The 21719-nt window shown below is 44.2% G+C and overlaps 1 protein-coding gene across 9 annotated transcripts in view; it reads left to right on the forward strand.

Moving 5' to 3' along the window:
• EYA4 (EYA transcriptional coactivator and phosphatase 4) overlaps window positions 1–21719 on the forward strand; it is an 818352-nt gene that overhangs the window by 702135 nt on the left and 94498 nt on the right. For all 9 annotated transcript variants that reach the window (XM_069607662.1, XM_069607666.1, XM_069607661.1 and 6 more), the window contains 3 exons: window positions 7453–7595; window positions 7724–7867; window positions 19238–19317. In XM_069607662.1, the coding sequence (XP_069463763.1) occupies window positions 7453–7595; window positions 7724–7867; window positions 19238–19317 (367 nt within the window). The remainder of the gene's footprint in view (window positions 1–7452; window positions 7596–7723; window positions 7868–19237; window positions 19318–21719) is intronic.

Consider the following 21719-nt stretch of genomic DNA (forward strand, 5'->3'; position numbering starts at 1 on the left):
TTTTTTAGGTTTTCGTTTAGGGAAAAAAAGGGGTTTTTAGCAAAAAAAAAGGGGGTTGGGTGGGACCCCCCAAAAAAAGTGAAAAAACAAAAAAAACAAAATTCAATCATTTGACCTGTCGACCTTTTGGTGTCGACCATTTGTCCTGTCGACCATTTAGATTCAACCAATTGACCTACAACCCACTGACCTATACATGCCATATTATAGTCTATCCTTTTGAACCTTGTATGTAAGTATGGCAGGGTCCAGTCTTACACCACAGCTGCCCTAGATCTAACATGACTATGACATCTTAATATCACGGCGCATAACCACCAATAGTCCCCCGGCTGCTCTCCAAGGTACACCCCTAATCCACCCCGGATACCTATGTGTATCTCACGCAAACATATATGCAACACAACCTTCGGGCTTTAATACACAAATAATCTTTTTCACCCCCCCCCCCCAACCTTCACAGGACAGCAAGCAACCTAGCAATGTATGCATTTACTCAATACCACTGCATGCTTGCTCCTAGAACATCTAGGCAATTGCTACAAAAAAGTACAGCATATTTGAAACTATCCTAGCTAACACTAGCAAACAAAACCTTATTATTCCCCTCCTCCTTCTGTGTTTTTCCCCTCGCTTCTTACTCTTTCTCCCCTGTGTACTCACTGACATGTAATATTATGGTTAGAATCCATATGGTAATGTATGACTCCTAAATATTGCATGGTTATACTATCTGACTAAACTGCCTTGACAAAACACAGATGGGCAAAACTGTTGTCCACGCATATGGCAATTGTTATTATTATTATTTTGCCATGAACTGGAGTCGACAAACATTTTGTTGAAACAAAACATTTATACATGTCACTTACTAACACCAGCCTCACAAAATGTGATCAATGTGGCTTTGAAAATCACACAAAAACAGTTCTGTTTATGCTGTCTCAATAAACTGCACAGTAGAGTTCCATGGCAATCGCCAGTAAACCTCAAGGAGCAAATGTTTGTGCACACACTACAAGAGCAGTTGATCGAGCTGCTGCGATGTAGACAAGGGTGCTGCTGCAAGACATCTGCTAGGTGGTTACATGGTTGGTTCTCCATACCTTCACGAGACACTACTGCCTGCACATACAGTTAAGAACGTGGCAGAAGTGGGCCGAACAGTTCCTCAACATTTTCTCCAGCAAAGTGACCCTCATGCCCCTACTACCTTCTCTGTGGACTTTAGGTGCATGTTTTTCAAGGACTACGTCTTTATAATCTATTCAGCGCATGCCAATCTATGAAAGATCCAATGCTGGAGAAGTAGTTGGTTACCTATCTGTAACTCCAGTTCTCCATCATTGGTATTTTTCATACATCCAGATGCTCCCCTCCCACACATCCCTCAATAAGGCTCAAACTGTTTGGATGAGTGCAACTCTAGGCTGTTAAAATCTGATCATGAGCTCTTAGGTCAGAGCTGAGACGCTCAATCTCTCATTAACAGGTGTGCAAATGAAGCAATAGGTTACAGATATGACTATACTTTATAAATTATCATTAATTCAATGGTAACTTATAATTTTGGATTACCAGCCTTTCAGGGAATATTCAGAGAATGGGAATCTGGGAAAAACCCAATGCTCGAGAATTGGAGTGGCAGATATGTAACTTAACTCTCTATGTGGATTTTGTCAAGTCATATTTTAGCACCATGTTTAGTATAGGCAAAGGTAAGTTAATTGAATGTGTGCACTCCCAGTTTTGTACACGCCATATTTTGACTGCTTCTTGCTTTGGACTGCCCACACTACTGAGGAATGAAAAATTCATGTTGCATTTTTATGCAGAGAAATCACCTTGCTAGGTGTAGCTATTTTGAATAGTTTGAGGTTGCAGACAGAAGTGACTAGTTCTTGATCTCCACAAATTAACTTTTTTGCCAACAAACTCTGTAGAATTAATAATGGTACAGCTCTTGATATTAAGATATCCTGTGCAATTTATAGTCAGTCAGATAGGCGTGTTCAAGAATGCCTGCTATTGCCACACTTAAGTTTTGGCGTTTTTTTTAACAGACATATGTATATCGAGAATCTGTTGGGGCTGCCGGACTAAGATGATCCCTAACCTTCAACTCAACCTCCCCATTCGCTCCCACCATCCTCACCTATGCTTTCCTATACTCCTACGTCCTGTCCCCTTTCCTCCATCCTGTATGGGCATCCCTCTCTAGGGACAGGAACATTACCTTTTTCACCAGAAAAATAACACTTCCCCTTCAAATGTATACACGCGCGGGGGCGCAGCCCTGGGAGCATGCACTCCCGTAACTCTGCCAACCAGCGCCACACCTCAGTTCTCTTTTCAGCGTCAATGGGAGTAGACTGCTTTCAACAGTGCTCATGCATGAGGCCTCAAGCCATGCGCTTTCCCTAATCTTTTGCTTTTTTTCAAATTTCCATTTCTGGGAACAACGTCCACCGGTCCCCGGCGTATGTCGGCTGCGGCTGACTTAAGCAGGTGCCCGTCATGCAACGGTTCCTTTCCCACCTCGGATTCACACGTGCTCTACTTCCAGTGCCTTGGGAAAGAACATGGTTGGGAAAGCTGCTCGGCTGTCACGCCCCGGTCCCTCAAACTGCCTTGCGTTCTGGAGAGAGTTGTTCTACAGGACTCCGCCATAGAGTATTAAGGAATACATACACATAAAGACCAAGAAGATAAGTGTACTCTTATCAAAAGCACCCTGCAGGGGAAACTCCTTCCCGGGGAAAACTGCTGACGGGAGGGCTCAGGTGGATCCTCACACCGGCAGCAAGGACACCGACGCTCTTGTAGCTACTGGCTTAATGGCCGAGGGGTCTAAGGGCCCTACCGGTTATGCCACCCGAGGAGCCACTGTCTCTGGTACTGGGACACATCCCAAGGGGCTCAGCTCGGTTACCGGCACACACCTGAGGGGGCACCTACATGCAGCACTACTGGCCCCATGGCTGCGGGCCAACTGCCTACCAGGCCCACGCCTGAGGTGCAGGCTGGGGCAGAGCCGATGCGTTAAGACATGCAGGCCGAGCCCAGGCGCGCGTCCTCCATGGCTCCACATGCAGAAGGTACAGACAAGATGGCGGGCTGTGCAAACAAGATGGTGCCCAGGACAGAAGCCTGCCAACAGTGCAAGCCTATGGCCAGGGCGGATTGGGTTCCATTGACTCTGGTCAAGTGGACCACTTCATATCCAAGCTTCATGGGTCAAGCATGGTACCATGAGGGCATGTACTCACAAGGTGGGGGCATGCAACAGGCCTTTAATCCACAGCAGCCGGCGCTGGTGCAAGATAGCACCCAACCTGCTTGCGAAGATCGTTTTTGCAGCAAGTTGTTTTACCCTTGTGATCTCCACAGATGAGGAACATCCTTAAAGGCATTATTCAGGAGATGCTGGCGCCACACGCCACCTCAGCCGGTACCTGTGCAGCCTGCACCCCCACCATTGCCCATGTCTCTGGTAGCTCTGGTTGCAGAGCTGACACCTCTAGTTCCAGCACCTGGGCCAATTCCAGTGGCAGAACTGATGCCTGCAGAACCAGGGGCGCCTTCAATACTGCACCACATACCAGCGTCTCTTACCCTCACGCCCTGGTTCCTGCAGCCTTAGAATTTGGACACTATTTGCTGCCTTTGGAATGCAAGAAGATGCCAGCTAAAGCCAGGGGATCTCCCTTCATTGTGTTGCTACAAGCACAAGTGGAAGCGGTTTACAGAGGTGTGCCGGACGTAGAAGATTTCACCACTGTGTGTGACTGCTAAGCAGCTTCTACCATACCTGCTCTCGCTGGCCAAGGCAGGATTCGCCCATGCATCTATCACGGTCCACCTGGTCACCATATGCCTTTACACACAGAGCCCAGACAAGCTCCACCTGCGGTCACACAGGCTTCTTAAGGAATTCCTTAAGGACCTCTTAAGAACACTCCCTCCGGTGAAGGCTCCCACGCCGGCATGGGAGATCAACATGGCATTGTCTAAACTAATGGGGCCTCCATTTGACCAATGAATCAAGCCCTTTGAAGTTTCTATCGTGGGAGACCGCCTTCCTGGTGGCGATAACTTCAGCCAGGAGTGTCTGGGAGATGCAAGCCCTCTCCTGTAAGCCTCCGTATTTGCCGTCCACACCGCTAAAGTAGTTGTACAAACTCATCCTTCCTTTATGCCAAAGGTTCTGTTGGACTTCCATCTAAACAAAACTTTCATTCTGCCAGTTTTCTTCGCCAATCCTTCTTTGACTGCTGAAAGGGCGGTGCATATGCTGGATGTTGCGCGTTCCCTGAGGTTTTATATTGCATGCACGAAGGACCTTCGAAAGACATCTCAGCCTTTTGTCAGTTTTGGACCTGTGGGACATGGGAAGGCCCTGTCTAAGGATTCCATCTCCAGGTGGATCTATGGCTGTATCATTAATTGTCATTGTCTGGCTAACAGACCGCTTCCATGCCAACCAAGAGCCCAGTCCACCAGTCATTGCAGCAACAGCAGCGTTTCTCTGTGGTGTTCCCCTGCCCAACATCTGTAAATTCTACTGCATTTACAGGGATTCCAGGGAGGTGTCCCGGTTCGGTCAGGCAATGCTACGCAACCTGTTTGATTGAGGTGAGTCTGTTCCAGGGGTAAGGGTATTGCTAGTGCAGTATGACCCAAGTGACACTGATGGGGTATAGAGCAGACGAGCAATGTTTAGTTTAAAGCTAAACTGCATTAAATTGACTGAGGATTCCCAGCCCAATGACACAGAATATTCATGAGCATGTGAATCCATGCAAGACCCATGCTGGAGAACAAGAGTTACAGGTATGTAACTTGTTCATTCTCATCCGAGGCAGCTTCTGGGGTAAGAAATGTCCTCAGTGAAGGTACATCGAGTCTTCCCTGCAAAGCTGCCACATATCCCATACCTGTCCCTCAAAGCCCCTGCATTTCCCCCACTCTACAGCATCTACACTATCTTATTGGACCACGTATACAATCTCAGTATTCCATACACTAATTTTGCTGACGCCACCCAGATCCTCCTACCCATCTCAGACAACTACACCCAAGACACCACTGCCTTTAATCAAATCTTTGGCATCATCCAGAACTGGATGGCCAACAACCACCTCTTCGTTAATGATGAAAAAACAGAGCTGCTCATCATAGGCTTCCCCTTTGCCTGAAAAACCTTGTCCCTGCGTTCTCACGTTTCACCATTGATGGCGTCATCCTCCCTGTCGACAGGCATGTAAAAACTCTTTGGGTCTATCTGGGTGCAAAGCTTAACATGTCAACTTCCCAGCGTCCTCTACAGCCTACACAACCAAACTCGTCAACCTCAGCAGACCATTTCTATCTCCTGACATTTGCCTAACACTCGCCAGGGCCATCATAGGCAGTACACTTGACTATTGCAATGCACTACTCATTGGCAACTCAGCCAAGAACCTATTCAAAACTTCAATTATTGCAAAACAAAGCCCTCGGAGCTGCCAGGGGTTTAAGGCACTATGATGACATCTCGCATGCCAGACGTGTATCAAAGCACACATTGACTTCAGAATCTTATCTATTACCCCCACCGATGTAGTTCCACACCATCCTTCCTCAACTACTGTATTTCCAGAAAGGTTCTCGCTCTCTCTCCCTCTGTCTGTCTGTCTCTCTCCCTCTCTGTCGCTCTCTGTCTCAATCTGTCTCTCTTTCTCTCTCGTTTTTCTCTTTTTCTCTCAAAACATGCAAGCTGGTGCTTCCAGCTTAACTGTCACTGCACCGACCCTCTGCAACACTCCCCACTGTCATCAAAAATTTCATATAACATCTGCAGGAAACTACTAAAAGCTTGGCTGTTAAACAAATATTACTGATGCATTTCTGAGTTTTTAGTTAAGTAGCCTCATTCAGTGCCTGACCCAGGTGACTTTGTCTCTACCGATGTTACGTCCTTTCACCTCACCTTCTTGGTACAAGTGCTGTGACACCCAAGGGTTTCAGCACTACACAAATGCAATAAATAAATACAATAGCACGTGTAACTCAGACATGGCATATGGTGGACCTGTATGGTGTATTGAATAGATTGAACCTGCGCAGAAACCAACCTGTGAAGGGTAGGTGGGCTGAACTGGGCATGTCATCGGAACAACGGTAGAGAGCACAATGTATAGATATTTGTAATTTTATTTGTTTATCTTTGTACGGCACACATCTTTATAATTTTGTAACGGGAAGATAAGTGATTTGCACTGCTTCTCACGACTTTGAACGAGTGTTGGAGCCAGCACTAGCTATCGAAGTTCTGGAATTGGCACCTTTTCCTGTAGAGATGTGCCCCCTCTTTCAGACTCGAAATGTGTCGGAGTGTGTTCTGCTTTGAATTATGCACACCCTATCCATATATTAAATTAGTTCACATTGGAGTAATGAGTGCGGCGGTGCCCCACAAGGTCCACGAGCTTCCATGTGATGGTGCATAGTCCATACATGAAGTGACACAGGGCCATCATTCCATTTGCAAAACCAGGAGCAGTTCTAGGGCCTTTTCTTGAGCTAGGATAGAACATTCATTGGTAACGAGAGTTGTGAAAGAAAGGAACCTGATCTGTAGATCAGTCTGTTACTAGTTTTGCTTACTATTACATTAAAATACAACTAGGGAGAAAGGGCATTTGAGGAGGGACACAAAGCTTGTAGGTGGTGGTTGGTTGTTTTATGCACCCATTGACTATTCAAAACACATCCTCCTGGCATCTCTTTGAGCTTTAGGTTTGATGGCAGGGCTTCGTAAAGCTAGCTCAAAGGGCCTGCTAGTCTTTTTTCAAAGCCATCTTCTGAGAGTTCATGATTTTAATTGAAGCCGTGAACATGATACTAGTGTAATAAAATGTCTTAAGCAGTTCTGCCTCAAGCCACTCGATTTATACGCACTATGCATGTCCTTCTCTGAAGTCCTGTTAAAAACAAGCATTGGCAAAACAAACATTTTTTACTTGTGTGTAAGTTTTTGGCATTTGCCAGGCACTCCTATTATATGGCCAGGTATTCTCACATGTTTTTTTAGATGGCCAGTTAAAACCAATACAGGAGTGCCTGACAATGCCTTTCCCAGGCCTACACAAAAGCCAAACTGTAGCAGACAAAATGTGTGATATATCACTGCCCCAATTCAGAAGCCATTCTTAAATATGATTAGCGGTGAGAGCCGACTAGAACTGGTTGGCCAGCAATCCATTGATCCAGAAATCCCCACAGAGCATCCTTGTTACTTTGAACCATGTATTCCTGTTTGCAGCTTCTCGGCACCGAGAGGGGAATTTTCTAATGGAATAAATACTTTGCCACAAACATACGAGGACAGGAGATTTTTAATGAGATAATTTACCCTGAAATTGTAAAGCAAGCATTTATTCTACTAATTCTATGTTTCCTAACATTTAGGCCCTATCCACACATTCTTTCTACTCCAGCCGCTCAGAGCATGTCGGCCTATGCTGGTCAGACGCAGTACTCGGGAATGCAGCAGCCAGCAGTCTACACCGCCTACTCGCAGAGCGGCCAGCCTTACAGCTTACCCACCTACGGTACTCCACTGGCTTTTGCTTAGTACCTTTTTTCCAAATTCAATGTTTAAAAGCATGATTTTTTGTAATGTTTACATTTATTATTTCCAAAAAATTCACCTAATATGTTTTGTTAATTGCTTACACAGACTTGGGTGTGATGTTGCCAGGCATAAAGACAGAAAGTGGACTCCCGCAAACGCAGTCGCCATTACAGAGTGGGTGCCTCAGTTACAGCCCTGGGTTTTCAACCCCACAACCCGGCCAAACACCTTATTCATACCAAATGCCAGGTTGGTATTCGCTAACATGAGACCCCATTTGTAAATTAATGTGAGTAAATCGGCTGATCCAGTGACGTTGATGAGACCATTACCTATTTCTGTATTCATTTTTCTGAGGGAGTATAGTATAAATGTTAAATCTTCTGGAAATCCTTTCATTCTAGAGCAACCCCATATTTTCTTTGAGCCGGGCCATAGGGCTAGTGAGTTTTGCAGCCTTGTAGGATTTTAGACCTAAGTAAAAATGCATTCATTTTATTACGTTACAGTAAATTAGCATTTGTAATTTCCGCAGCTTCGTGTTCCATCGCCGATGCTGCAGGAGTAAAAACATCATTACTCGCTGAATTGACTAGGTTTTCAAAACAGGCTGAAAGTGGGCGATATGGGTGGACGATGCAAGAAAACCAAACGATGCTTAATACACTTGAACCGAATTATTAATGTATGTTTTCCTTTGTTGGAGGCTCTTTGCATTTCATTCACACAACTGTCCACTGGGTGTCAGCATTCTCCATGAAAATAGCCATAGAAACCCTGTTCATGCTTTATAACAACATAGATCGCAACTTTCCTTAACCGAAAACACGGCACCAACTGAAGTGTTTTTCTGGTATCAATGCAAGGATGTTAACATTACTTAGTTTTTGGAAAAATGCCTGACCCCACTAAAATTCTATAACACATTTGCTCTGCTGACTTATTCTGGGCCATTTATCTTAAAGAAATGTAGGTTCCCGTTGCAACATTTTAATCGGATAGATTTTATTTAATAAACAAAAGTGCCATACTAAGAGTATGAAGAGGGATCTTTCCAGTATCACAGTACACAGAAATATGCCATGCAAGCTTATTTCAGACAATGTGCTACACGGCATTAATATAATACTCGGCTTTCACCATGCAGGCACCTTTCCTATAGTACTCGCAGGACAAAGTCTATGAGATACCGTCTCTGAAAAATAAACTTGTACCTATGAAAACGAGCTCAACGAGGAGTGAAAAGTTCTTCAGCAGTAGTTGACTAAATATATTATCTGCAATATAAGGTTTCATTTGTAAGCATGTGGTACCACATCCATTGTAATATTTATAGAGTGGGACGACATTCGCCCCAGTACCACCAGCAAATCTTCACATTTCTTATATTGGGTTAGTAAGATACCACATTTGGGGGGGAGGGCGTAGAACCTGAAGCCTCACCATCAGCTATTTCGGAATCATTAATTTAACTAGGAGACGCTCAAACCTTCCTTTATATTTTACATAAGAGGGTGAATTTGTCAACACTTTTACACCTACTTGTTGTGTCGATGTGGGTATAGCGTGTGGTATCTGGTAATATTTAAATGTGATTTTTGGTTTTAAGTTACTTTCCAATTGAGGTCAGGCGTGGGAAAGAGAAATTAAGGGTCACAGGTAGGAAGAAATGTGAGAGAACTGCTTTATCATTGCCAACTTTTCTGCCCACACAGGAGCCAGTTTAACAACAAAGAGATAATTGCTTGACAAGCCTTCTAAAAGGATTAGTGGGTGCCACTATCACGTGGAAGGGCTTGGCCTGCAAGTTGTTGTTTTAGCAACATAACTCCTAATTGATGAGTGTGTAATGCTCACGTCTGCTAGATACAGGGTTTACTTAACTGATTCTCTATTGAGACATTAAGGTGTTAAGTATGTGTGTCAGCCACCGTAGTCACTTTTCTCAATTGTATGCATAAAGCACCATGCCCAAATACTGACTGGGCCGGTGGTCAAAGTGTACGAAAAGGAGTGGAACTGTTCCCTACTGTCCTACCCCCCCCACCCCCGCTCCCCAGAAAATACACTGCCATGCCCCCTCGCAAGCACAATACAAACCCCCAAACACATGCACCTGCTGTTTAAGGGAACGTTCAGTGCAGCGCACTGAAAGTGCAAGTTTCAATTTCTTCCTACACTCTTATTTTACAATGAGACCATTCTGCAAAACTACCTAGAGGCCAATGCCTAAGCACTCTGGCCCTTGCCACTTGGGAGCAAAACCTTGGCATTGCATGGCAAACAGATCTACATCTGACGTGTGGGAGGAGGAGACTGACGCACAGGTGGCATTGTTGTGGTTACAAACATTTATTTGGTGAAAATAAAGGAGAAAAAACTATTACTATCCCTAACTCAAAGAGGGGTTTCCATAAGTGTTCTGCCAGGAAGTCTGTTGAAATTATATAGTCCACCGTCCAGTGTCAAAAGCCTGTTGCCATCCCTTAAACTTTTAACTCAACTAAAAAGGTTGGCACGTTTTTTGTAATACAGCATGGCTTCTTTTTACTTAGAGTGGACCACTTTGCAAGTACTCTGAAGGGACTATTTCCTGAGGCAATGACTCCATTCCCCAGTCCCCAGTTCTTCTCAAAGGCACAAAAAAGTTCCAGATTTAAAAGTCTCAGTTCCAAATTAAGTTCCAACTCAAAATCTTAGTACCAGGAGAATTACAACCTTCCACTGGTCTTTCCCAGGCTTTTCACAACATTCACAAATATCAGCGGGAATGACTCCCATTCCCTGGCCTTTCTTAGACTCGTCACAATGTTCACAAACAGCAGTAGGTGGTATGCTTTTCTTCCCCTGATCTTGCTCAGGCTTGGTGGTATGTTTCTTCCCCTGGCCTCTTTCAGGCTTGCACAATGCCAAGGTGTATGCTCTCTTCCCCGGGTCTCTCTTAGGCTTCTTGTAATGCCTTCTCTTGGCCTTCACAAACTTTACTACAATGTTCCCAAGTACCAGGGGGTATACCGTGCCATGCACTGTGACTGTGAAGATGATTTGGGCTACTCTTCAGAAAAGGGTGCGGGTTCCAGACCCATGAGATTTTCTCTTCTCTATGTCGCAGACCTGGTTTACTATCCTGTCAGTTACTGTGACTGAGATGACTTTGGAGGCAGTTTATCTTTTGCGGATCCCAGACCCGTTTCTTGCAACCTCTCCGCTGCTCAGGGTTCCCACCAATCGTCCCAGCTACCCGGGCCTCTCCAGACTTCTTACCGGCCACCTCTGGTTTTCTGTGTGATCTCTTCCTCCCACTCGAGCTTCTCGCGGTCTCTCCACGAACCACAGCATCCTCGCTACATACCTCTGCTCCAGGCCGGTGCACTTCCAGCTCTCTGCGCACACCAGCCCTCCTCATCGGCTGGTTGTCTTTACCTGTGGCTTCTTCTCTGCTCGGACCACGGTGGAGTTACCAGGGATGCCTCTGCACTCCTGGCATCTCCCTTGCTTTGACTGCGTTTGAATTCCATGCTCCTCCAGGAAGGATCTGCCAGGTCGTACAGTTTCCTTCTTCCCTTTTTATCCTCGTTATGTACAAGTCCTTCTTCTCTTTTTATCCTCGGTGTGTACTTGTTTGTTTCACATTATCTGGACGGCTCGTCTTGGTTCCGTGGGGCACTCCGCATTGCTCCACGCCTTCTCCTCTTCTCAGTATTGATGTTCTTACACTGAAATGCCATTTTCTGCAGGTGATTCACAGGGGTGATTCCTACTCTTCCTCGTCCCAGTATATTCTGGAGAGGTCATGTCATCTATCTTACTTGGATACATTGAAGTGTGTGGAATTATGGGAGTCCTCTATAGGGCAGGTGGATGAGGTGGGTGGGGATATGCTCTGTATCTACCATATTCCTCACAGACTGTAATCCCTAGTCCCATAGGGGGGGATCCCTCCCCATGAGATCTGCCTTGCGAGTACCACCCCCAGTGGGGACTGTCGGGTAGCAGCCTCTCCTCCCTGGCCTCATGGGAAGGGGCTCCCCCTAGGGAAGAAGAGGTAACATCCAAGGATTCATCACACAGGCATGTAGATCAGAAGTGAACTGTAGAACATCTTGCAAAAGAATCCCATTGTCAATCTCTTGGCACAAACATTGACCTCCTTGCACTTGCTAATTCGGCTGGACCTTTCCATTCAGGACCATCGTGCTACACATCCCACTTCCCCACTGAGTGCGTTTCTAGCAAAGGCACGTGGGTGTCACTTGTCTGGTTCATGCATCTTCTTTCTATTGCTCTCCCCCATAAAATAGAAACGCCTCCCTGCTTTATTAGGGAGAAGGTGAACAATACCTTGTCCATCGTGGCTAATGCAGATGTATATTTGAGACTAGGAAAAGACGACTTGGGGAACAGCATCACTCTTCTGACTTCTCAAATGTTGTTGTGGATATTAAACTCCCAGGTTTATTTGGTTTTAGTGGAAAAGTTACCCGTGTGCCAACACGTCCAAACTGGATTCATCAGAGAAGACTGTTATGCTGAAAGGTATTCCTGCTGCATGGAAGTCCTTGAACATTTTTCCTTCACTAAAGGGAGGATTTGTCTCGATGGTTGATCGACGCCAGTAATGATCATTAATGTCTGAGACCGAGGCACTCAAAAGCATAGGGTACTGTGTAGAGGTAACGAGTATCCTGAGCAATAATCTCCAAATCTACACTCTAATTTCCTTGCTTAAATGTCCATATTCTGGCTAAATCGTTAAGAATTTGATTTTTAAAGCACCCAGCCTGTCAAGCCAGAGAATGGCATGAGTGGTCCCCATTCCATGGAGCGCATTACAGATGCCGCACTAGTAAAGTAACATCCAGGTCTACCTGGAACAAAGTCAAATGATTTGTTGACATGTGGTTCGATTACTTTTCAATAGAAGAGAAGAGCCAGTCCATACAGGAGCATGGCACCAAGTACAGAGGAAATCAAAGTCCTTAAAAGCAGTATACATTTATCAGTTCATATTTTATGTGGAAAGCATTCCAAGTGAGAAGGACCAATCACACCCTGTTTTGCTCTCTCACTTTGACTTCTGGCAGTATCAGAGGGACTTGTTCAAACAGAATAAGAGAAATGAGTACAATTCAAACCAATTTGTTGGAAGTATAGGGTGTGTTACAGCACCCCCTGCCTGGTCCTAAAGATATATAATAGGGGGCCACCAGCTGGCCTATGTAGGATTGGCTGGTCCCTCCCTCCTTGCCCCCTGCAGTAGCTGGGACCTGGTGCAAGGGACATCCCATGGATTCCACCTTTGTTTCTGAATCTTTAGATAATTTAATTCAAGCAGCAGAGTCAACCGCTGTGGCCTGCATTCCTGCAGGGTGCATCATGCATTAGTAGCAATGAGAAGTCCTGGTTTTCCCACTTGAGCCCCAATGAGTCTTTTCCCTCTTGGGCACCTCTCACCAGCAAGACTCTAAGCAGTTGGTTGTCCCACTGCCTCCCATTTCACCAAGTCTGCATGTTCAAAGATGGTGGACCAGCCTTTTAAAGGCCTGGTCCATGGAACACAACATACAGTGGGGAAATCCCTGCACTTGATGCATTACTGCATAGCGAATCCCAAAAGCAGATCTGCAAGCCATAGACTGAAGCTGAGCCAGGGGTATGGAAAGAGGTCATATATAAACCCATGCAGTCATACATAGGGTGTGGGTGTTTAGAGTAATGGCACATGGAGATGTGGAAGTACAGTGACAACTGATGGTAAAGAAGGAGGTGGAGGTGCAGAGGGTGCTGTACTTATAGAAGGCGATTGAGGTTCAGATAGAGCTGAAGGTGCAGAAGCAGGTGTAGGTGCATTTAAAGCTAATGGCACAGAAAGAGGTGGAGGTGCAGATCGAGCTAAAGGTGAAGGAGGAAGTGGAAATACAGAAAAAGCTGAAGGGGAACATCAGCGAGGAGGGTAGAGGACAAAACATTTTGAAGGTGAAGAACATTGATGAGGAGTAGGAACTGGAGGTCGTAAAGGTCAGGAGTGTAGAGAACCACAGATGATGGAGGAGGCTAAGAAGGAGTGAACGATAGACAAATCATCCACAGGAAGGAGGGCAGGCTCTTTCTTGAAGAAGTAGAAAAGGGGCTTTTGGTAAGATCAGAGGTTGCATTCTCTGCAGCTGAAGAGCCAGAGACAATCGCAGTGATGCAATCAGTCTATATCGTTTCCGGGAGAAGTGGGAGGAGGAACAAGCTTGTGGCAAATCAGATCGACGGCTAACCTACAGCAAGCTGAAGGGCCAGAATCGATACATGGAGAAAGTCTCCAGGTAGGAGTGAGCATCAGTTCAGCGAGGAGACTTCTGGAACCGGGAAACTTTGTTGTATCTGGCCCTACACCTATCCTATACTTCTAGCTTCCCTCACCTCTGGGAGACATTGTAGGTCGTGCTACAACAAACCTTGTAACTTCAGGAATAGTGTTTGCATTACTTAATAAACACGACACAACCCATGGCAGCAATGAGAGGCCCGTTTGGAACCAAGACGACATCCCTGAGACCCTGTGCTTCGAGTCTGTGAGCAACACCAGCAGGAGTCTGGCAGAGACTTCTCTGGGAACCTTTCTGAAGCAGCAAGTCCCTTTGTTTGCCATTCTGACCCCACCTTATGAGTTGGACAATTGTGTACATAGTCCTGAATAACGCCTTTTGACCCAGAACCATGAATTGTGCGCTCAGTGGAGTTCCCATGGATTCATGACTCATAAATTATACAAAACCAGAAAAGGTTAACTGGCTAAGTTTCTGGTATATATGGCGAGTATTTCAACGAAGACACACCAGTTCCATAAACATCTTATTTTGCCATTTAATGCGTCTGTATTCTGCAAAAGGTTTTAAGCGTTGAATATTTGAAGCGCTATCATAGCTGATCAATAAATGAAACGGGCATCACCCAAGGCTTTAAAGTAATGAAACAGGCATGTAGTTGAAAGTCCTGCCTCCTCTGGTGGTTGAGCATCGGACTATGAGACTCGAGGAGCTGGAGACGAGTCCATGCGAGAAGATAGATTTATTTAAAATCGTATTGATATTCAAGGTGTTAAATAGCCAGAAGCAGGTGCAGTGGAAAGGGGTGTTTCCAGACAATGCTGGCCCGTTAAGTCCTTCATTTTAAGGACCAACTAATTAGATCGACAACAAAATTGAAGCAGTGTTATAACAGAGAAGAGGATGCTGATAGCCACTTCCAAAGACACCTCAAGGGTTGCTTGGGAAAGCACCAACAGAGGCAGCCAGAAAAATAGCCAGTTCCTCGAAAACCAACACTTTTGCAGGCCTAACGTTGTCCAGCTCACCCTTTCAGCCCTGAACATGGCAATATAAGGTCATGGCCTAAGATGTCTACGGAAAACAAACTTTAAGAGTTGAGGCTTGTTTTAAAGGAAGTTTTTAGACCCATACTAACCTTTTCTGCTAGTGGCTTGACCTACATGGAGTAAGCCATTTAATCATAGTAGGTTCATTTCAATAACATAAGAGCAGAGGCTGAGTGGTCTTAGTGCCACTGAACCAACATATACCTTTTTCTTTTTTGTACCTTCTATTCTCCTATCACATCAGCAACTAGGAATTGGTGGAGGGAGAAGCAATAAAAAAATGATCCTGTACTTTTTATAGTTGATCCACGACAGATGGGGCTTGAGTTTAACATTTCCTTCAAATTGCATGTTGGTGAGTGTGCAATTATTTCAACTCATAGACACATGTTGCTCATAACTTGTTAGTAACTGTGAGCTATCTTGTTCAAATTCCTCTTTTTTTCCGGTAGTAGGCCTGGTTCAACTTTGCATGTTGTAAAAAGTAAACATTTGCACAATATCTACAGCAGCATTTTTTTAGTTTTTAAATTGAAGGACTACCTTACTAAGGTGTGTATGATGTATGATTCATATGGACAGATGGAGGCACTGCTCAGTTTTGAGAATAACTGCCCTAAACTAAAATGCCTTACGACTTTGTTTCAATAGTAGCCTTCTATAGATGTATCAAATATATTAATGAGTAACTCTGGTTAAATGTGGCGTATGGGGTATACCTATTTCATCCAATATGACGTTATTTCATGTGCTGCTGTACTAACCCAATGTATTCTGTAAGTAATGCACTACTTTTCAGGTATATGGACTTCCCAATGCCCACATCTCTGAAGTGTACACAGCAATTGACTTTGATCTTCTAGTACAGGCTTTAGTAAATGCCTTCTGGGAGTTGGGAACATGGCACCTGTTAAATAACCCTTCCCCTCCCTCCTGCATGATCATCTTTAGTAATAGTTTTCACAATATGGGCAAACCATCTTTTTTGTTACCAAGAACTGTACCCCCTAAATGTACCAGCCCAAGGAGGAGTTGTAACGTTTCTGCTCTTATAATAACTATATATATATATATATTTTTTAGCTTCAATTGATTTGAAAAAGAAAACCTTTGATGCTACATCCAACAGCTTTACACCACTCATTCACAGTATATCATGAAAAATCATAACATAATCATGAACTAATCTCAATAATCACAAAGGCCCGAACTGCATTAATCTAAAATCGCGGTTTTGGTCCTTTTTACTGTGATTTTATCAAAGGTTTGTGTCTTGCAGACCCTTTTCAGCTCTTTCCAGTAATTCTAAAATTACTTTCACCATATTTAAAAGAGCCAATGTCAAGGACAACCCCCTCCCCCCACCTCAAAATTGGCCACCACTCATCCAGTGTTCTTATTGTGGCTCTTCAAAGAATTTCCCCAGGTACCTTTCTCTCAAAGCTAGTAGTGGTTCACAAAACAAAATTAAATGCTTCAACGACTCCAACATTTTTTTTACAAAGGCGGCAGAACCAGTCTCTGTAAACCCGTTCCAGTTTTCTCCTTTCAGTGACCTCCCGGATTGCGACAAGGTTCAAGCGTAGCCTCAAGAAGTTTTGCCTTTCCACCTGTGCTGTAAACCTCCTCAAATATGGCAGATCCACACCTCGTTTGTAGTGTTCGTCTGGACCTTGAACTGTGGTCTTGTAAGTGCTGAGTTTTTCCTTAGTTTGGATCCAGTCCAAATCTAACAGCTTTTTTTTAACCCCCGCTGGATTTGACATTAGCAGGTCTTTGGTTAGTGCAACATTCTGTATTATAGAAACACAGGTTTCCTGCCATACAATCAGAATCGGGTCCAGTTTCCTTTCCATTTCCAACTTAATGATGTTAAAACCACTGGGACCTGCCGTAATTAGGCATTTTCTAAAGAGCGCCAGTGATTTCCAAACCATGGAGACGTACACGGATGTTAAGCCCAACTCTCTCCTAATGGACTCTATTGGCAACAAGTTGGGTAAGTGGAGAACCCGTCCCCAGAATAGTCCCTCCAGACTGGACCAAACTGATGGTTTTATGAAGAAGTTAGCTTTAGCGGCGTATGTTAGAATTGGCGAAACCTTGAGTTTATAAAAGACCAGTAGCGGTAGCAACGAGAACTTAAAATATTTTTGTTTGATAATCTGAGCTTGTGATGCCAAATATTTGGCCTTACTTCGTAGAGCCTCCACCCCAGGTGCATCATTTAGGCTGTCATTTAAAGTTGTCCCCAAATACACCATCGAGGAAACTACGGGTATAATATCGCCGTCCAAAGTCCAATGCTTTTTTTTGGTCATCCTGGTACTTCTACAATCTCCCAGTATTAGAATCCTAGATTTCTTAGTGTTGATCTTGAGAGCATTGTTCTTTACATAGGTGACAAAGGCCTCTAACTGCCTCTGCAGGGCGATTTCAGTCTGATCCAACAGCAGCAAATCGTCCGCGAAAAGCAGTCGGCCTACTGACTTCCTTGCCATCTTTGGTGGAAAGCATCTTGTCTAGCAAAGGCTTCGTCCATGTCTGAAATAAACAGACAAAATACAGCTGTTGCTAGACGACAGCCCTACTTCAGGCCATTCTCTGATTTAATGTTGTTGGACAGCAGGCCCCTACTGTCCAGTCTGACTCTGTGTGGTTTCTTTATGGAGAGCTTCTAATGCTTCTCGGAGGTCCAAAGTGCAACCTCACCACCTCAATTTGTCCCACACATTATATTAGTGCTTCCTCTTTCCACTAGAAATGATCAGATTTCTTTTCCCAGCATCGATTTTTAGGTTCGCAGCGTTCATAAAGTTCTAAAATGCACCAAGTAACATCTTTGCTTCAGCTCTGGTTCTATGCAAGAAAACTGCATTGATGACCTAGAACTGCACAGGTAGTAGTCCAAAGCTTCCACGAGGATGTACTGCCTCATTTATACTGATAGACAAACCGTTTGGATAACATACTATTATTGTACACATTTCTAACCTAAAGCTTGGTAGATTTTCCCTTTGCACCAAACCACATTCTAGCCTGGTTTTCGCAGCATAGTAAGGTGACTATTGATATCATCATTCCTTTACTTTGTCTGCACTTGGAGTATGTATCTATTGCCGCCTAAAGAAGTATTCCCTGGAAATCCTCATACTGCCAATCAGTCTATCATAATTACCCTGGCATGTATTTATTTACTTCCTAAAAACATGAATCAACACTGTGATGTTCAATTCAAACCTTTCAAATAATAAGGGCATGATACTTATATTACGAAGTGGATCATAAAAAATCAAGCAAAACTCAAAACACTAGAAAACAATTTAACATTAATTAAAAAAGAAATAGCATCTGCCATCAATAACTCCCACGCATTATGGATCCAGTGAATAGTGTGAAAAACTTGGGAGAATGGGACAGGTTGAAAGAGATCCAAAGCTGCATATCATTTCTGCCTAGAGCAATGCCGGAGGTTAAGATTCATTCTAAACCTTCCAGCCATCACCTCTTTGTTTTTGCTCTGTCACCCCGAGTAGGACGGGTATTCCCAGACGTGGGTCCCGTGCCTGCTGGGCCAAGAGACCCAAGCTACTCCTCACTGCTGAGGCCCAACAAGGCCAAACATGTTTCGTGCAGAAGGGAATTGACCTAGCAGTTCGGGCTGGACTGGCCCTTTTGGGGTGGGGCCAAGCCTGATTTGCATATAGTCTTTCCCCTTCTGCAATGGCTTGGCAGGCGAAAAACAATGTTCTGGGGGGTTGCCCAGAGCTATGCCAGAGGTTAAGATTAATTCTAAACCTTCCAGCCATCACCTTTGTTTTTTCTATTGCGTGTTTTACCAGTTATCTTGTATTTAATAACAGGAAACTTAGGTTAGAAACTGGCGTGATCCTGCCTCTACTGCCTGTTTCTGCCCGTCCCTCCAAAATGCACCAAGAAAGCAACCGTTGTCCCAACATGTCATCTTGATGATAGGTTTTGCCTTGTTTTATGTGTATATGATGCTCTGGTGCTGTTTTCCAACATCCTCCAAATGAGACCTAGCTTTCCAAAGTTCATGTTGTGTTAACGTGTGACCAGATAGACAGAATAAAAACATAGGTGATTGTTGGGCTTACGCACAGGCCGACAAATGTGTTTAGAATGTTGATCAGGTCAAAATTCGTGCGACAGCATAAAAATGTATTTTTGCATTGCCAGCGGTTTTCGTACATAACATATGCACTGATTTCTATCGTTTGTTTTGTTTACAGGTTCGAGTTTTACTCCATCATCTGGTATCTATGCAAACAATTCAGTCTCTAATTCAACCAACTTCAGTAGTTCACAGCAGGTACATCGAGGCTAGCCTTGCAATCTGATGACCAATGCGAATTCAGATATTTCAGTGTGTGCATGTTCAAGTTAATCAGTAAGCATGACATGCAGAGTTTTGGGAGAAAGTCTTCCTAACATGGGCACTGTCAATGTTTGCCCGACTACTCGACGCTGTAGATCACAATTGTTGGCAAGTAAGCATTCTTTGGCAACCTGTGATTAGTGTGTCCCTGTAAGGGTACAACGCTCATACATCGAAAGTCATTTGTTGGATATTTTTTTTGTCGATTTTCTTTTCACTGAAAAAACCCATCGAAAAGCATAGGGGTTGTGTGGAAGGGAATATAAAGTGTGGGGGGTCGGTAATAGAGTTAAATTAATAGTGGAAGAGGGGAGTGGGATGAACCCCCACCATAAAATAAAAATGATTTTTTTCGATGCATTTTTTCAAGAGAAAAATCGTCAAAAACCCCATTGAAGAAATGAACGCCAAAAAAATGAGCCTAGAACCCATGTAAGTGGCTGTCTACATTTACATATCAATAACCTTTAGTATTTGCAATACATGCCTTTGCATTTTAAAGAAAGAGTTCATAAAAAGTGGAAAAAAACTGGAAAGAAACATGCACTTTACAATACCTTTTCCTCTACTTGGGTGCATCAAGAACTCATTCAAGTAGGGGAAAAATCAGTGTTTCTGCGGGTTATGGGTATCTTGCAGCATAAGTGACTTTACAATGCATATGGTTTGGGCTCTTTTTGGTCGGACGTGTGGTGATAACGCTGTCTAGCTTCTAGCGCTTTATTCAGCTTACATATTTCCTAAATGTGGCTTCAATGGAAGAAATGTACAGAATATTCCTTTCTAAATCTGTGTGGCAAATGCGTTCAGTGGCAGGTGATACCCACAACTACCCTCATGTATGTTCCGCCTCCAGGTGGATTTTGCAATCTGTTTCGTTTTGTAATTCCTAGGGTATGACCGCTGTAAAATCGGAGTGTAGTCAATGGACGTTTGGTTCCAGTCCGCACACAACCACGTCAAAAAGAGTTCAATTCTGAGCGAGTGGGTACTGTTTCTATAGTGATTGGCCCCAGGGCTGAATAGATTCCAGCTTTAGTGAATGGTTAGTGTTTACTAGCTTACCCAGTAATGTATTGACCTTTTACTCTGTTGATTGCTCCATATCAAGCATTTGTATTGAAGCGCAGATATGCTCACCAAAAAATTACCAGTTTTGACATTTTCGATTCAAATAAATCTTACTTACCATAGAACTTTATTCAACTTTTAGAGCCCTGGCAGGGGCAACAGCAGCCAAACATTACCATCCGCTTGAGCTGACTGTGATATTCACCACCCAGGAAGAGTATAATTACAGAAAGAATCCCCATTTTCGTCAGATAATGTCCACCATTTTCCAATTTACGACCAGCTGTCCAATCGACAGTGTAGTAGAAATGACCCTGCTCGGTGGGTGTGGTGGAATGGCATGTAGAGCCCCCCGAACCCCTAGATATGAGGTCATTGATGGCCCATCCTCTGTTTGATGGGGTTGCCTGAGGTCGTGCTTCATGTCCCAGGACTCAGGGAGGCTCATTACTCACACACTGGGACACTGGCAAGTTTTAGATTAGCTACTGGCTGGTCTAAATCCTGATCGTTTGCCAGCTGGCTCTAACGGTTCAGTGATACTGATATGCTAAACCCAGCTAGTGGAGCCCGGAGGCAGAGGCATATATTTACATGAAACCTGTCTTCATGGCCAACTGTCTGCCTTTGCTGTCCGGGATGCTTCTTTAAAACGATTTCCTGTGCTAGCCAAACATTCCCAGACACCTTAAAAAAAAAAACCTGTAATTTCTGAGATGAAGGCTTAGGCTTTTATATAAGTAGCCTGAATTGATAGCTCCTTGGACGCTCAACTGAGGTATTGTATATATGAGACTTATCACTGTTCTAGCCAGCTCAAATTGGATATTGCTAGCATATTAATACCCCTTTTCAATACAGGCTCTATTCTTTTCCATTTAATTGTATTTGATGAATAGAGCACCTGTACGAGGTGAGTTTCCAAAATTGGTAAGTAATTATTTTTTCACACACTGCAATAATGTACTGAGGCGATATGCCCTGAGGTGGCGGGCCAACCCTGTAGGTAACAACCCACCATCCAAATTAAGGGCCCAAGCACAGCGAGAGTCCCTTAACCAGGGTGGCGGTGCCGTTACCTAAAGGGTCGCCGCCCAGCAAGGGACATATCACCATTAGCACCCGTGTAGATCCTTGTAATATCTTGGTACCTGAAATAACACCAGGACCAGCAGGTAAGATATAAGTAGGTTTATTGTAAGATAGTTGCCTGGAACAACATTGACATGTCCCCTCAAGCCAGCATGTCGCTCAACTGTAAAACA

The sequence above is a fragment of the Ambystoma mexicanum genome, chromosome 4q, assembly GCF_040938575.1.
Source record: "Ambystoma mexicanum isolate Mex_15411 chromosome 4q, UKY_AmexF1_1, whole genome shotgun sequence".
Taxonomy (NCBI): Eukaryota; Metazoa; Chordata; class Amphibia; order Caudata; family Ambystomatidae; genus Ambystoma; species Ambystoma mexicanum.